Source organism: Pristiophorus japonicus, chromosome 13 (genome assembly GCF_044704955.1).
Source record: "Pristiophorus japonicus isolate sPriJap1 chromosome 13, sPriJap1.hap1, whole genome shotgun sequence".
Lineage (NCBI taxonomy): Eukaryota > Metazoa > Chordata > Chondrichthyes > Pristiophoridae > Pristiophorus > Pristiophorus japonicus.
The window spans coordinates 29,146,268-29,162,884 of record NC_091989.1 but is presented as its reverse complement, the minus strand read 5'-3'; the positions used below and the strand labels follow the sequence as shown (position 1 = coordinate 29,162,884).

The 16,617-nt window shown below is 54.1% G+C and overlaps 1 protein-coding gene across 1 annotated transcript in view; it reads right to left on the bottom strand.

Moving 5' to 3' along the window:
- The window catches only part of kcp (kielin cysteine rich BMP regulator), a 370,984-nt gene that overhangs the window by 80,601 nt on the left and 273,766 nt on the right, over positions 1-16,617 (bottom strand). The window contains exons 17-21 of the mRNA XM_070897288.1: positions 9,823-9,916; positions 6,791-6,870; positions 5,799-5,884; positions 4,466-4,556; positions 2,733-2,832 (exon numbers count right to left, since the gene is read on the bottom strand). Of these exons, the coding sequence (XP_070753389.1) occupies positions 2,733-2,832; positions 4,466-4,556; positions 5,799-5,884; positions 6,791-6,870; positions 9,823-9,916 (451 nt within the window). The remainder of the gene's footprint in view (positions 1-2,732; positions 2,833-4,465; positions 4,557-5,798; positions 5,885-6,790; positions 6,871-9,822; positions 9,917-16,617) is intronic.

The following is a 16,617-nucleotide window of genomic DNA, read 5'->3' as shown; positions in this document are numbered from 1 at the left end:
CGGGGGGGTTCGAGACGGGGTGGAGAGACGGGAGGGGGGAAGGAGAGACGAGGGGGGAGACGGAGGGGGAGAGACGCGGGGGGGAGAGACGGAGGGGGAGAGAGATGGGGGAGGGGGAGAGAGATGGGGGAGGGGAGACGAGGAGGGGAAGGGAGATGGGAAGAGACGGGGAGGGGGGGAGAGACGGGGAGGGGGGGAGAGATGGGGGGGAGAGAGGGGAGGGGGAGATACATGGGGGGAGAGACGGGGGGAGGAGAGAGGTGGTGGGGGGAGAGGCGGCGAGTGGAGGGGAGAGAGTGAGAGACACGGGGGTGGGGAGGCGGGTGAGACAGAGATGGGGTGGGGAGAGAGACAGACAGGGGGGTGGTGAGAAAGAGAGACATGGGGGTGGCGTGGGGGAGAGAGGGAAAGAGAGCGAGAGAGAGAGAGAGCGAGAGATACGGCTGGGGGTTGGGGGGTGGGGGCGGGAGACAGACAGACAGACAGGGAGAGAGAGAGAGAGAGAGACACGGGATGGTGGGGGGAGGGAGGTGGGAGAGACAGATGGGGGGGTGGGGAAGAGAGAGACACGGTGTGTGGGCGAAGAGAGAGAGAGAGAGAGAGAGATGGGGGAGAGAGAATGAGAGACATGGGAGCGGGGGGAGAGAGAGAGAGAGACAGGGGGCAGAGAGAGACACACGGGAGGGGGGGGTGAGAGAGAGAGAGAGACAGGGGGCAGAGAGACACACACGGGAGGGGGGGGTGAGAGAGAGAGACACGGGGGCAGAGAGAGAGAGACAATCGAACGCTGGGGTAAGGGACTTCGGCTGGAACTTGGGAGGCTTCTGCTGGGTTGGTGGAGATCTGTCCTCTGTTGTTTCTGAATTCAAAATGGATCGAATTAGAATTTTCAAAGTCAGTCAGAACTTCGCTGGGCGGTTCCAGTTACACATTCGAGAGAAACTTCAGGGTGTGGCATATCCTCCAAGGGGACCAATCAGCAATAGGTCATGTGATACTGGAGAGCCAATCAGAGACAATGTGGCCATTTTGGCAGTACAAATAACTGCGTCCAAAATAAATCCTAAAAAAAAAGCCACAAAAATAGTCCCAAAATATTGCCCATGCCACCACAACACAAATTGCAATTTTTTAAAAAGAAAACACAATCACACTTACCTGAGGAGTCCATTACTTACCTTTTGTCTGTCGGTATCGTTAGACTGCCTTATTTCTCAGGCGTTCACTGTGGGGTACGCTTTGGGGCATATGGGTCGGGCAAGAGTCAAAACTCACGCCGGTGTCACAACAGCGGCATTGCATACCGGGTGGTGCTGCTCCGTGCAGCCGTGTAACCGGACCCGAGGATCGCTGTGGGGCGCTGGAGGGCTGACCGCCCGGTCAGAACACCTCACCGTCGCCATTGCTGCCGCTCCTGGGTGAAAAACGGAGCGGAGGGGAGAGGAAAATCCGCCCCTATATATCTCAACGACACGTTCAGCATGTTTGTCGCGGAATGGAATGGCTGCACCCAACAACATTTATAATGTAGGCAAACATCCCAAGACACTTACTCTTTCAGGGAGACCTACTGACTTGTTCCAAATGCTTTGAATGATCTGCTTTCTCCATCCAAGGACAACGACAGAAAAAAAAACAATAATTTAAATTTGGCACAGCAGTCCCTGTCCATTCCCTGCAGAAATTGCTTGCACTAAGCAAATTAACAATATGTATGCTGGCACTAGGAAGGTAGAATCCAATGAAAATTCTATCATAGATAAAATGCACCATTTTTGCAACCAGGACTAAAAAGCAGATCCAGATCAGAACTGTTTTAAATTTCAGGAAAAGGTCGCTTAACCCAGTAAGTCCGTCCGGGTATCACTAGCCAATCCCACCTTCTCACCATATGGCTCAACCCCCCCCCCAACCCCCCATCTAGATTCTACACACATCTCACCACCCCATCCACCCATTTTTATTTGAGTTGTGTACTGGGCTATGTTTGTGTTGGACATCGTGAGGGGTTACGGATTAAGAGTCAAATTTCTTTGTATCTTTGAACAACAGGCTTTACATTCTAAACAGGATGGCTTGGATGTATCCTGAGAAGAGAACATAGCTTGTCCTCTGATATAAAAAGTGCTTGTGTAAAGAAATACATGACAGTAATAATGTCAGCCATGAGTGATTAAGGTCTAACTTGAGAGGCAAGGGTTATAAACATAAGTAGAACTATCCATTAGCTACCGTATAGAAAATTAACAGTTGATAAAGTCTGTTCTTCAAAGAGGTTGGGACAGTTGTTTAAGGGAAGTAGCTTTGGAGTAAACAACTACAACTGTTTACATGAACAGAGTGTCTTCAAAGGATTTGGGGATAGATTCACCATGAAGTCATATTTATGATGTATGCAAAATACATTGCAGAAAGGAGCAAGGTTTTGAGAGAGCTCGAAAGATAGAACTTGAAGCCAAAAGCCACTCTCTGATCCGGGTTGAGCTGATCGCAATAAAGTCTGCCCCATATACTACACTGCCTCGTGTCTTGTGCTTACTTGAAGCATGTTGCTGTGAACCATAGCAGGAAGGAGGTTGGCAGCTAACAGTCTGGTTGTGAGTATTTGGGCCGTTTCAGTGAGGTTGGTTAGGTGCATGTTCTAATAATTTAATATTAATTCTTCCACCCTATTCAGATGTTATAGAGTGGGTCCACCAGCATGAAACGCCCAGGTTGCCATGGTTACTCACTGTCACATGATGGGCAGCAATATCCAACCAGATTGGCCGGATGACTGCATCGAACAGGCGGACAATTCTGGTCCATTCGGTCACATGATACTTTTCCAGCCTATCAGGTAAGAGAATAGCGACATCATCAATCCATGACCAATCTCAACAACTGAAGCCGTGAGGTGGAGCAACCAATCCTCATCCATGTCCCCATTATACCCACAAATGTGAAATCAATCATCAGAAGGTGACAGAGAAGTTACGATAATGTGGCCGACACCCTCTACATAGAACCCAAACTCCAATTGTTCCCAATCCAATTGGCAGCACCCCAGAACCCCAACACCGAACATATAGACCGCGGGGCCCCCAGAACCCCAACACCGAACACATAGACCGCGGGGCTTCCAGAACCCCAACACCGAACACATAGACTGCGGGGCCCCCAGAACCCCAACACCGAACACATAGACCGTGGGGCTCCCTGAACCCCAACACCGAACACATAGACCGCGGGGCTCCCAGAACCCCAACACCGAACACACATACCGCGGGGCCCCCAGAACCCCAACACCGAACACATAGACCGCGGGGCCCCCAGAACCCCAACACCGAACACATAGACCGCGGGGCTTCCAGAACCCCAACACCGAACACATAGACCGCGGGGCCCCCAGAACCCCAACACCGAACACATAGACCGCGGGGCTCCCAGAACCCCAACACCGAACACATAGACCGCGGGGCTCCCAGAACCCCAACACCGAACACACAGACCGTGGGGCTCCCAGAACCCCAACACCGAACACATAGACCGCGGGGCTCCCAGAACCCCAACAGTTGGTGATCAATCGCACAGTTTCAAGCCTCAAGCCTCCAGCTGCAATTGACATTCCTCCCTGGGCTCAGGGGGCAGATCCCCATCAATGGGAGAATGGGAGGCTTGTAGGGGAAACCAGAAGTATGGGCGAGTTCAGGACAGGTTGGATGGGGAACACTGAAAGGCTAACTCTGCCTCGGCAGTGCCCAGGTGGTGAAAGGAGGGTTGCATGGGGTGGAGGGGGGGGGGGGGGAGTTGTGGGGTGGAGGGGGGTGTGGGGTGGAGGGCGGGGGAGGCGTGGGGTGGAGGGGAGTGTGGGATTGGGGGGGTGTGGGGTGGAGGGGGTTGTGAGTGAGGGGGTCGGGTGAGGGGGGTGTGGGGTGAGGGGGTGTGAGGGGGTGGGGTGTGAGGGGGTGGGGGGTGAGGGGGTGGGGTAGAGGGGGTGTGAGGTTGGGGGGTGGGGTGGAGGGGAGTGTGGGGTGGAGGGGGGTGTGGGGTAAGGGGTGTGTGGGGTGAGGGGGTGGGGTGAGGGGGTGGGGTGAGGGGGTGGGGTGAGGGGGTGGGGTGAGGGGGTGGGGTGAGGGGTGGGGTGAGGGGGTTGGGGTGGAGGGGGGTGTGGGGTGAGGGGGTTGGGGTGGAGGGGGGTGTGGGGTGAGGGGGTTGGGGTGGAGGGGGGTGTGGGATGAGGGGGTGGGGTGGGGGGTGTGTGGGGTGGGGGGGGTGTGGGGTGAGGGTTTGGGGGGTGTGTGGGGTGGAGGGGGAAATGGGTTGGGGTGTGGGGTGGGGTGGGGTGGGGGGATTGTAGGGTGGAGGAGCTGGGCATGAAATACGCGGGCGATTGCTTTCTTCTGATATTTCTCCTCTAACTGTGTTTTATGCGAGAACTGGGCGAGTCGGCATTGTCAGACAATGCATGGCACTCCGCACTCACCTCACAGCGGCAGCTCAGGCAGGGATTGGACCGAGACGTGAAGGTCTGCCCATCAGTGAAGCTCTGAGACTCGTACTCGCACTCCTCACACCTACCAGACAAGAGAAAGAGGCCAGAGGTCACTGCATCGGCCCACCACCACCTGACCGCCCTGACCCGTGTCCCACGCACCACCACGACATGCAGCCCTCCGCTGGGTGGGCCGGGAACGGACTTTACATGGTAGGACAGGCTCAGCACATCTCCAGCATCCGGGAGCCGCTACACGTTCCACGGGAGAGTGTTGGAGAGTCTAGAAATGAACCTTCAGATCCACTCTCAACCCTCACACACTGCAGCCTGCCCGTCATCCAAAGCACGACACCATTGGACACATAGATAGGGCGTACACTGGGTGTGGCACTGAGTCACACACACCGGGATTACACTGGGTGTGATACTGAGTCACACAGACAGGGAGTATCCGATGTTCCCTTGCAGGTCGGGGGTGGAGGGGGGGGCGTGGGGTGGAGGGGGGGCGTGGGGTGGAGGGAGGGGGTGTGGGGTGGGGGGGGCGTGGGGTGGAGGGGGGGGCGTGGGGTGGGGGGCGCGTGGGGTGGAGGGGGGGTGTGGGGTGGGGGGGGGCGTGGGGTGGAGGGGGGGCGTGGGGTGGAGGGGGGGCGTGGGGTGGGGGGGGGGCATGGGGTGGAGGGGGGGGAGGACCGACCTGCGAGGGAACATCAGCGGCAGGTCGGGGCCATAAAAGGAGCGTAGAGCGGCGACCATGGGCAGCGTGGAGGCGTGTCACTGCAAGGTACAGCTCGAGCTGGTGCAGGAGGGCGACGGCTGTGAAGAGTGACATCATCAAGATCCAGGTCAGTAATTGGAGCGTGGGCAGACACAGCAGGAGCGGCGGGAGACTGTGGAGGGATGTGAACGGGGCCCAGGAGAGGCGTGAGTTCAGGGCCAGGGGCCCAGGGGCAGCACGGACCAGCCCACACTGCGATATGTGTGCGCACTAGGTCTGTGCAGCAGAGCAGGTCTCCAGTTGTCTTGGTTAACCCTTGCCACTGGACCAAGACTGAGCTCTGTCAAGCCCGTGTGGTGGCTGGTGTGCAACGGCCACCACACGTTAAAAAAATTCACGCACAGGCATCTTCCACCCTTCAGGATGTAGTTCAGGTCCTTCAGTGAAACTCCTGTGAACTCGTCCTTTTTTTGGCGTGGAAGCAAGTCATCCTCGTTTCCAGGGACCGCCTATGATGATGACACCGGGAGTGATACTGAGCTGTCCCCTCAGATCCCAGACCCCAAGACCACCCCCCCAGTACAGCAAGTTTATCGAGCAGAGTACCTGGGACAGCATTCTCCCTGTTCCTGCACGGGATCCCTGCAGGCCACAGGGTGACATGATACTGGCACACAGTGAATGTCTCCACCCTGTGGAAAAACAGCAAACATCTCCATGTTAGATAGCCCAGAGTTTCTGCACATGCAACAGGCCCGCTCCCTTCCCACACACAGCATCATATTACCATGAATGTTTGATGGGGCAGTGTAGAGGGAGCTATACTCTGTATCTAACCCGTGCTGCACCTACCCTGGGAGTATTTGATGGAACAGTGTAGAGGTAGCTTTACTTTGTATTCCCACATTCTACCCTATGTAAACTTGAAGTTATCTATAACTCGGCAGCCCATGTCCTAACTCGCACCAAGTCCCGCTCACCCATCACCCCTGTGTTCGCTGAACTACATTGGCTCCCGGTTAAGCAACGCCGCAACTTCAAAATTCTCATCCTTGTTTACAAATCCCACTATGGCCTCGCCCCCCCCATCTCTGTAATCTCCTGCAACCTCACAACCCCGCGAGATGTCTGCGCTCCTCAAATTCTGCCCTCTTGAGCATCTCTGATTATAACTGTTAAACCATTGGTGGCCGGCCTGCAGCTGCTTGGGCCCTAAATTCTGGAACTCCCTCCCTAAACCTCTCCACCTCTCTACCTCTCTTTCCTCCTTTAAGACGCTCCTTAAAACCTACCTCTTCATCTGCCGTAATTTCTTCTTATGTGGCTCGGTGTCAAATTTATTTGTTTTGTCTTAGAAACACTCCAGTGAAGCACCTTGGGGCATTTTACTACATTAAAGGTGCTATATAAATACAAGTTGTTGTTGTATCTAACCCATGCTATACCTGCCCTGGGAGTGTTTGATGGGACAGTGCAGAGGGAGCTTTACTCTGTATCTAACCCATGCTGTACCTGTATTGGATCCTGTAATGCTAGTGTCCCTCATTTGAAGCAATACAATTTTTAGATTGTAACAGTTTACTAAGGAGACATCTTACCAGACAGCTGCAGTCTGTACATGGATCCCCATTGAACACTTTCTCACCATTCACGTATTCCTGTCCATTGACAGAACAATCTGAGAGTGAGAGAGAGAGAGAGAGATACTTATTCACACCTAATGGCTTCCCAGCATTTCAGGTTCCTCGAGGGACTGAAATTGAGTGACATGGACTGAGGAAGTGTGTCTGAGTGACAGGGACTGAGTGAGTGAGTGTGCGTGACTGGGACTGAGGGACTGAGGGAGTGACTGGGAGTGAGGGAGTGAGTGTGAGTGTGAGTGACTGGGACTGAGGGAGTGACTGGGAGTGAGTGTGAGTGACAGGGACTGAGGGAAGTGACTGGGACTGAGGGAGCGAGTGCGAGTGATATTCCAGTCACTGAATTTGATGGAACTCACGGACATTTAATTCGCCAACTGTGTCTGAAGTGAACTGGTCTCCATCCAGCATGTTCCAGACAAGATTGTTCGGGCAGGGGGAGGGTGGGGGTTGTACGTTCATCGCACAGCGTGGTACCTAGATGCAGGTTTCACTCCTGGTTGCTGCTCAGCTCTCTGATCTCAGGCTCTACAGCTGGGAAAGTGAGCAGCAAGTCTGCCCGGGATACTGCTCCTGATCATCATCCACCTGCTGGAGCATGTGAGAGAGAGAGTGAGAGAGAGAGATTGAGAGACAGTGATAGAGATTGAGAGCGAGAGTGAGAGTGAGAGTGAGAGAATGAGATAGAGTGAGATAGAGTGAGATAGAGTGAGAGTGAGAGAGAGTGAATCAGAGTGAGAGTGAGAGACAGAGTGAGAGAGAATGAGAGTAAGAGAAAGAGAGAGAGTGAGAGAGAGATTGAGAGAGTGAATGTGAGAGAGAGAGAGTGGGAGTGAGAGAGTGAGAGAAAGCGAGACAGTGAGAGACAGAGAATGAGAGGGACAGAGAGTGAGAGAGACAGAGAGAGAAAGTGAGAAAGAGAGACAGAGAGTGAGAGTGTGAGAGAGTGAATGAGAGACAGAGAGAGACAGTGTGAGAGAGTGAGTGAGTGAGAGACAGAGAGAGAGAGCGAGTGAGGGGGAGAGTGAAAGCGAGAGTAAGTGTATTCAGAGAGATTTGGTATTCTCGTGTAAGAAACACAGAAAGCTAGTATGCAAGTCCAGCAAGCAATAAGGAACGCAAATGGCATGTTGTCCTTTATTGCATGGGGGTTGGAGTACAAGAGTAAGGAAGTCTTACTACAATGTACAGGACCTTGGTGAGACCACACCTCGAGTACTGTGCACAGTTTCGGTCTCCTTATCTAAGGAAGGACATACTTGCCATGCAGGCGGTGCAACAAAGGTTCAGTAGATTGATCCCTGGGATGAGAGGGTTGTCCAATTAGGAGAGATTGTGTAGAATGGACCCATACTCACTGGAGTTTAGAAGAATGAGAGGTGATCTTATTGAAACACACAAGATTCTGAGGGAGATTGACAGGGTAGATGCTGAGAGGTTGTTTCCCCCGGCTGGAGAGTCTAGAACGAGGGGCATAGTCTCAGGATAAAGGTCTGTCCATTTAAGACCGAGATAAGAAAGAATTTCTTCATTCAGAGGGTTGTGAATCCTTGGAATTCTCTGCTCCCAAGGGCTGCGGATGCTGAGTCTCTGAGTATATTCAAAACTGAGAAAGATAGATTTTTGGACTCTAGGGGAATCAAGGGATATGGAGTTTGGGCGGGAAAGTGGAGTTGAGGTCGATGACCAGTCATGATCTTACTGAATGGCAGAGCAGGCTCAAGGGACTGTGTGGCTTCATCCTGCTCTTAATTCTTATGCTCTTACAAGAGTGAGAGTAAGTGTGTGAGAGTGAGGTTAAATGTGTGAGTGAGAGAGAGAGACTGAGAGTGAGGGTAAGTGTGTGAGTGAGGGTAAGTGTGAGAATGAGAGTAAGTGTGTGAGAGTGAGAGTAAGTGTGAGTGAGAGTAAGTGTGTGAGTGAGAGAGAGACTGAGGGTAAGTGTGTGAGAGTGAGAGAGAGACTGAGAGTGAGGGTAAGTGTGAGAGAGTGAGAGTTAGTATGAGAGTGTGAGAGAGAGAGACTGAAAGTGAGAGTAAGTGTGTGAGAGTAAGTGTGAGAGAGTAAGAGTGAGGGCATGTGTGTGAGTGAGAGAGACTGAGAGTGAGAGTAAGTGTGTGAGAGTGAGAGAGAGAGACTGAGAGTGAGGGTAAGTGTGAGAGAGTGAGAGTTAGTATGAGAGTGTGAGAGAGAGAGACTGAAAGTGAGAGTAAGTGTGTGAGAGTAAGTGTGAGAAAGTGAGAGTAAGTTTGAGAGTGAGAGTTAGTGTGAGAGTGAGAGAGAGACTAAGAGTGAGGGCATGTGTGTGAGTGAGAGAGACTGAGAGTGAGAGTAAGTATGTGAGAGTGAGAGAGAGAGACAGTGAAAGTAAGTGTGTGAGAGTGAGAGTAAGTGTGTGAGAGTAAGTGTATGAGAGTGAGGGTAAGTGTGTGAGAGTGAGGGTAAGTATGTGAGAGTGAGAGAGAGAGACAGTGAAAGTAAGTGTGTGAGAGTGAGAGTAAGTGTGTGAGAGTAAGTGTATGAGAGTGAGGGTAAGTGTGTGAGAGTGAGGGTAAGTATGTGAGAGTGAGAGTAAGTGTGTGAGTTGGAGAGAGACTGAGAGTGAGGGTATATGTGAGTAAGTGTGTGAGTGAGGGTAAGTGTGTGAGAGTGAGGGTAAGTGTGTGAGAGTGAGAGAGAGGCTGAGAGTGAGGGTAAGTGTGAGTAAGTGTGTGAGAGTGAGGGTAAGTGTGTGAGAGTGAGAGTAAGTGTGTGAGTGAGAGAGAGACTGAGAGTGAGGGTATGTGTGTGAGAGAGTGAGAGGGAGACAGAGTGAGAGTAAGTGTATGGGAATGAGAGTGTGTGTCAGAGAGAGTGAGAGTGTGCGCGTGCGAGAGAGAGTAAGTGACAGCGAGTAAGTGAGTGAGTGAGTGTGTATAAGGAGAGTGGTAGGTGCCCGTGGTACCAGAACCCCGATTAGAGGGGGTGTGTATGTGTAAAAGGGGTCTCACCAACACACAGGGGGCAGCAAGTGCCCCGGGGTGGTGGGACTGGATTTCTGCAGTTGGTCTGACAGCGTTCCTCTTCACACACCACTTGCCCATCCTGGAAAACACAAAGGGGAATATTTAGTTCTGTTTTTGAAGTTTACTCCGCACCTCTCCTGAAGTTGCTGATTCCTCAGTGAGGGGAGATTCCAGAGGGAGCCTCCAATAGCAGTACCTCACCCTAATGTCCACTCACTGTGAGAAGGGCATTCCACGGCACGCACTCACATAGGATCATACACCCGCGCTCAGGCACATATGTGCGCACACACACACACAAAACACAGACTCAGGCACATATGTGCACACACACACACAAACACAGACTCAGACACACGTGTGCACACACACACAAAACACAGACTCAGACACACGTGTGCACACACAAACTCACATAAATCACAGACTCAGACACGTGTGCACACACACACAAAACACAGACTCAGACACATGTGTGCACACACACACACACAAAACACAGACTCAGGCACATATGTGCACACACACACACAAAACACAGACTCAGACACACGTGTGCACACACAAACTCACATAAATCACAGACTCAGACACATGTGTGCACACACACACAAACACAGCCTCAGACACACGTGTGCACACACACAAAACACAGACTCAGGCACATATGTGCACACACACACACAAAACACAGACTCAGACACGTGTGCACACACACACACACAGACTCAGACACACGTGCACGCTCACATGCACACAACAGACTCAGACACACACACACAATGGACACAGACTCACAGACACACAGTAGACACAGATACAGACTCTCACACACACACACACACACACACACTTTCCACTAGGCACTGTGTGAATGGTGTCCTCCAATGCACAGAACCCACTGCAGCGATGGCCATCTCTCGGCTCAGATCCGTGAATCAGGGATTACAATCGATCCGCGGTGCTCTGCATACCTGAGTGCAACTCTGGCGGGGGTGGGGGAGGGCAATTAGTCAGTCAGATATTGGGCAGCGGGTACATTTATGTTTGATACAATGCCACAGAACTAGAAGCTAGAATTGCATTGCAGGCATTTTCCACAGAGGGAGCAGACATTGAACATTAACAAAGCCAGCTTTGCTCTGAAATGAAGCAATTGTCAACAACAAACCAATATCTCAGTGTTTCCTACATTACAACAGTGAGTACACTCCAAAAGTACAACTGGCTGTAAAACGCTTTGAGACGTCTGGTGGTCGTGAAAGGCGCTATATATATCCAAGTCTTTCTTTAAATAATCCCCGACCCTCCCTGACTAAACACGTACAGATGTGACAGGGATCCACAGGAGGGCGCCACTGCTTAATGATCCCGTTCAGCAAACCCATCGATACAGCCTGGAGACACAGCGCTGAAAACTCCATGGAAAGATCCCGACATCACCCAGGAGCACACTCAAACCCAATAGGGACAGTGTAGAGGGAGCTTTACTCTGTATCTAACCCGTGCTGTACCTGCCCTGGGAGTGTTTGATGGGACAGTGTAGAGGGAGCTTTACTCTGTATCTAACCCGTGCTGTACCTGCCCTGGGAGTGTTTGATGGGACAGTGTAGAGGGAGCTTTACTCTGTATCTAAACCGTGCTGTACCTGCCCTGGGAGTGTTTGATGGGACAGTGTAGAGGGAGCTTTGCTCTGTATCTAACCCGTGCTATACCTGCCCTGGGCGTGATTGATGGGACAGTGTAGAGGGAGCTTTACTCTGTATCAGCCCGTGCTGTACCTGTCCTGGGCGTGTTTCAGGGAGCTTGGGTGTTTGAAATGCAAAGTGTTTAATTTTTCAGCACTGAAATCCTTCGCTTCGATGAGTTCCAAGAATGAAGTTAATGAATGATAGCACGTTGAGCACAGCCTTTATTGGCTCTGAAATTCCGATGTCCCGGGCCCGTATGAAGTTTCTATGGACCCGGGAAGGCATCGGAAAAGCCAGTTTTCAGCGCGCAATGCACATGCGCTGAAAACCGGCTTTTCCGGTCTGTTAAGCTGGAGCTTGACAGACTTTCCCCATGTGCTAGAGACCTATGAGGTCTCGCGCAAAATTCCGACTTTTCGAGATCTTCTGCCCAGGACTAGGGCACGAAAGTTCTGCGCGAGATAAAGCAGGCATACAGCCTGCATTCTGTGTGTATCTGCATCACCTGAAACTTTGCTTCAAACAGCTCAATAGCCTTCAGCATAAGCAGCAGTCGATGCTGAGGAGTTCTGTAGAGTAAAAGCTTAACACAAACTAAATAAACAGCAGGAAATGGAAACAAGCAACTTCCTCTCACAGTAATGAGAGATTCAAATCTTCCGACTTTTATAACATTTGAGGTACCGTGCTGTCTATTACAGCTTGGCTTGTAAAATATGAGCGGCTTTATGCAAGTGTGCACGAGTGTCAACAGTAAATTGGGTGAAAGCGATACTCTATATTAAACTATTTCAACTCTATTTATGCTGATCAGCTAGTTTTTTAAAATATGCAGATGGGAAACCTGCACGAATTGTTTAGCTCTTCTACTTTTGTGGAAATGTAACGTGTTGCTCCCCCCGTGCTCAGACCCGACACCTTAGATCAGGGGCGTGGCCTATGTAAATGAGCTCCTTTTGACAGCTCCTGTGGGCGGGGACAGACTCCGAAAGAAACCACAGGCTTCGCGCGTGCTGTGTTCCCGGGCGGCGTGACATCATACGCTGCCCGGGAATCTTCATCACAGAATCGGAAGTTCAAGTGGGCGCAGGAGAGAAAGGTAAGTCCGCATTTTTTTTCTTTATTTTACCAGATTGCCCGCGGCAATGGTGTCACAGGAATTTCTGAGCCATTATCTTTGAGCCCTGTTTGCTCCAGTGCTTACTGCCTCTCACTGGTACTCTGCCCTCTCACCCCAGTACCTTCCCAAGGAATCCTTATCCATGACTCCATTATCCTCCTCCCCTCCTCCCCTCCCCGATCTCCCCCTCTGTTGGGGTTTTTCTACACAAGTCACCTTTGACCCCACCTTGTTCATACCCTGACGTGTTGGGCAGTGGGTTCCCAGCATCTCCGGCATCGTGACACAATCGTGCCCCGGGGCAGCTCACCTCTGAGTGCCTCGCCGCCCCACTTTGGAAAGAGAAAGGAAATGGGGTCTGGGTAACAGTCAGAGCGTGCGGCGCTGCATTACACCCCAGCCCCCACCCCCGACCAATGTTCCCCCTAAGATGCGTGGACGTGCGGCCCTGCACCAATCAGGAGCCCCGCACATGCCGCTCACGAGCCGTTAACTGCTGGAAGATAAGGCGTATGAAAGGGATCACACACAAAACAAATTAGAGGGAGTATTGCCCCTGGCAACCGCCCTGAGCCCGACCCCTGTCCCGACCCCACCGAGCCTTACACCGACCCCAACCCCAGCTCTCACCGCCAACCCCCACGACCGAGTCCCCACCCCCAGCTTGAGCCCGGCCCCCACCCTCCCTTAAGGCAACGTCCGACACCGATAGTTTAACCTCGGCCCTTATCGCTTAGCCTGACCCTGTCTGCGGCCCCTCAACCTCTGCACAGAGTCGCTCATCTCATCGCCTTTTGTTCTGAACATTCTTCAATTTGAGACATGGGCAGACCCAGCAAAGGCCCTTTATCCAGGGGAGCTGAAGCAGAAATCTGCCTGGTTTGATATTCTCTCTCTCTCCCTCATTAACATGGTTTGCAAAACCAGCTCATTAAAAGCATGAGTGAGCTATGGCTTGCATGAGCAGGTCGGACATCTCGCAACTGACATTTCTCCCCCCCCCCCCAACACCCCATCTCTCCCCGCGCCCCCCAATCTCTTCTCCCCTCCCCCAATCTCCCCCCACCATGATCTCTTCCCCCCCCCCCCGATCTCTTCTCCACAACACCCCACCTCAACCCGATCTCTTCCCCCTACCGATCGCTCCCCCCGCCGATCTCTCCCCCCACCCCGGTCTCTCCCCGCATCCCCCGATCACTCGCCCCCCCACACCCCGATCTCTCCCCCACACCCCCTGATCTCTCGCCCTCCCACCCCCCGATCTCTCCCGCACCCCCCCCGATCTCTCGCCCCCCACCCCCCCGATCTCTCGCCCCCCCCACCCCCCGATCTCTCCCCCACAACCCCACGATCTCTCCCCCCCACCTCCCTGATCTCTCCCCCCCACCCCCCGATCTCTCCCCCCACACCCCCGATCTCTCGCCCCCCCCACCCCCCGATCTCTCCCCCACAACCCCACGATCTCTCCCCCCCCACCTCCCTGATCTCTCGCCCCCCCACCCGCCGATCTCTCCCCCCCACCCCCCGATCTCTCCCCCCACACCCCCGATCTCTCGCCCCCCCCACCCCCCGATCTCTCCCCCACCCCCCCGATCTCTCGCCCCCCACCCCCCCGATCTCTCGCCCCCCCACCCCACGATCTCTCCCCCACAACCCACCGATCTCTCCCCCACAACCCCCCGATCTCTCCCCCCCCACCCCCCGATCTCTCCCCCCCATCCCCCCGATCTCTCGCCCCCCCACCCCCCGATCTCTCCCCCACAACCCCCCGATCTCTCACCCCCCATCCCCCCGATCTCTCACCCTCCACTCCCTGATCTCTCCCCCCACCCCCCGATCTCTCCCCCCCATCCCCCCGATCTCTCCCCCACAACCCCCGACCTCTCGCCCCCCACCCCCTGATCTCTCCCCCCCACCCTCCGATCTCTCCCCCCCCACCCCCCCGATCTCTCGCCCCCCACCCCCCGATCTCTCCCCCACAACCCCCTGATCTCTCCCCCACTACACCCCCCCCCTCGCGATCTTTCCCCCCCATCCTGAACCCCCTCACGATCTGCCACACAGGAGCGAATGCGGATGGATCTGGTTCAGGGCCAACAGCAGACTTGCCCACCCGCTCACCGAGACCCTGCGGACCGAAGCTGCGGGAACGTGGGGCAGTCACCGGGAGGCCGAGGGAGACCAAGTCAGTGTGACTGACCGATGGTCGAAGCCGCGCCTGTAGACTGCCCAGTAATTGGACCCCAGCGGTCCCCGAGAGGCACGCGAGATATTCACACCAGCGGGGTTTCTGCCGATACTTCCGTTCTGAGCTCGACAGGGACGGCTGACAGACTGAACTCTTCAGCTGCAGGGTCATTTTAATAACCCACCCGCCCTCGCAGTGACCCCTGGTACAGGCCACGCGTGTTCTGCACAGAACCAGGAGTGCCAGGGAGTGAGCGAAGGGGCAACGTGGCTCAGGATGGAGAGCAACAGAGCCAACGCAGGCCAGCAGCGCTCCGACATCCCTTGGGACTGTGATCCCATTCCAGGAATCTGCCCTCCCCCCACCTCAGTCTCTGTGACCAGGGCGTGGCCCAGATGTCGGAATCACCTCCCGGGGGGGTTCAAACACCGGCAGTGTCTTAAAGGGGCAGGGACCATCGGAGCGGGCGGGTTTGAATATTAGTGGATGACTGCCTGGCCTGCTGCACAGACAGAGCCCCTGCCCCGGTATCACAGATGCAGACACGGAAGGTAGAGACGGGGGAAGAGAGAAGCAAGTGGTGAATGTAAACAGACAGCGGCCCCGAGAACGGCCAGGAACGATCCACAGCCACGTTGCCGCCATCCCGGTGGCCGTGGCCTCGACCATTTAACACGCTGAGCGGAGACAGAGGACGTTCAAAGGATGCTGGCCACCATTGTCTGGACTGAACTGGTCAGAATGTGCAGCGTGCACAGCCGAAGTGAATCGTGCACGCACAAGCACACACAGTCACACGCACAGGCACACAGATGTGAACACACGCAAACAAACACAAACGTCGCACTCACACGGGCACGCACACGCGTGTGCTCACACGAACACATATCATCATAGGCAGTCCCTCGGAATTGAGGAAGACTTGCTTCCACTCCTGAAGTGAGTTCTTTGGTGGCTGAACAGTCCAATACGAGAGCCACAGACTCTGTCACAGGTGGGACAGATAGTCGTTGAGGGAAGGGGTGGGTGGGACTGGTTGGCCACACACTCTTTCCGCTGTCTGTGCTTGGTTTCTGCACGCTCTCGGCGACCAGACTCAAGGTGCTCAGCGCCCTCCCGGATGCACTTCCTCCACTTAGGGCGGTCTTGGGCCAGGGACTCCCAGGTGTCAGTGGAGATGTTGCACTTTTTCAGGGAGGCTTTGAGGGTGTCCTTGTAGCGTTTCCGCTGCCCACCTTTGGCTCGTTTGCCAAGAAGGAGCACGGAGTAGAGCACTTGCTTTGGGAGTCTCGTGTTGGCATGCGAACTAGGTGGCCTGCCCAGCGGAGCTGATCGAGTGTGGTCAGTGCTTCAATGCTAGGGACGTTAGCCTGGACGAGGACGCTGATGTTGGTGCGCCTGTCCTCCCAGAGGATTTGTAGGATCTTGCGGAGACATAGTTGGTGATATTTCTCCAGCAACTTGAGGTGTCTATTGTACATGGTCCATGTCTCTGAGCCATACAGGAGGGCAGGTATTACTACAGCCCTGTAGACCATGAGCTTGGTGGCAGTTTGGAGGGCCTGGTCTTCAAGCACTCTTTTTCTCAGGCGACCGAAGGCTGCACTGATGCACTGGATGCGGTGTTGGATCTCGTCGTCGATGCCTGCTCTTGTTGATAGGAGGCTCCTGAGATAAGGGAAGTGGTCCACGGTGTCCAGGGCTGCGCTGTGGATCTTGATGACGGGGGGGCAGTGCTGTACGGTGAGGACAGGCTGGTGGAGGACCTTTGTCTTACGGAT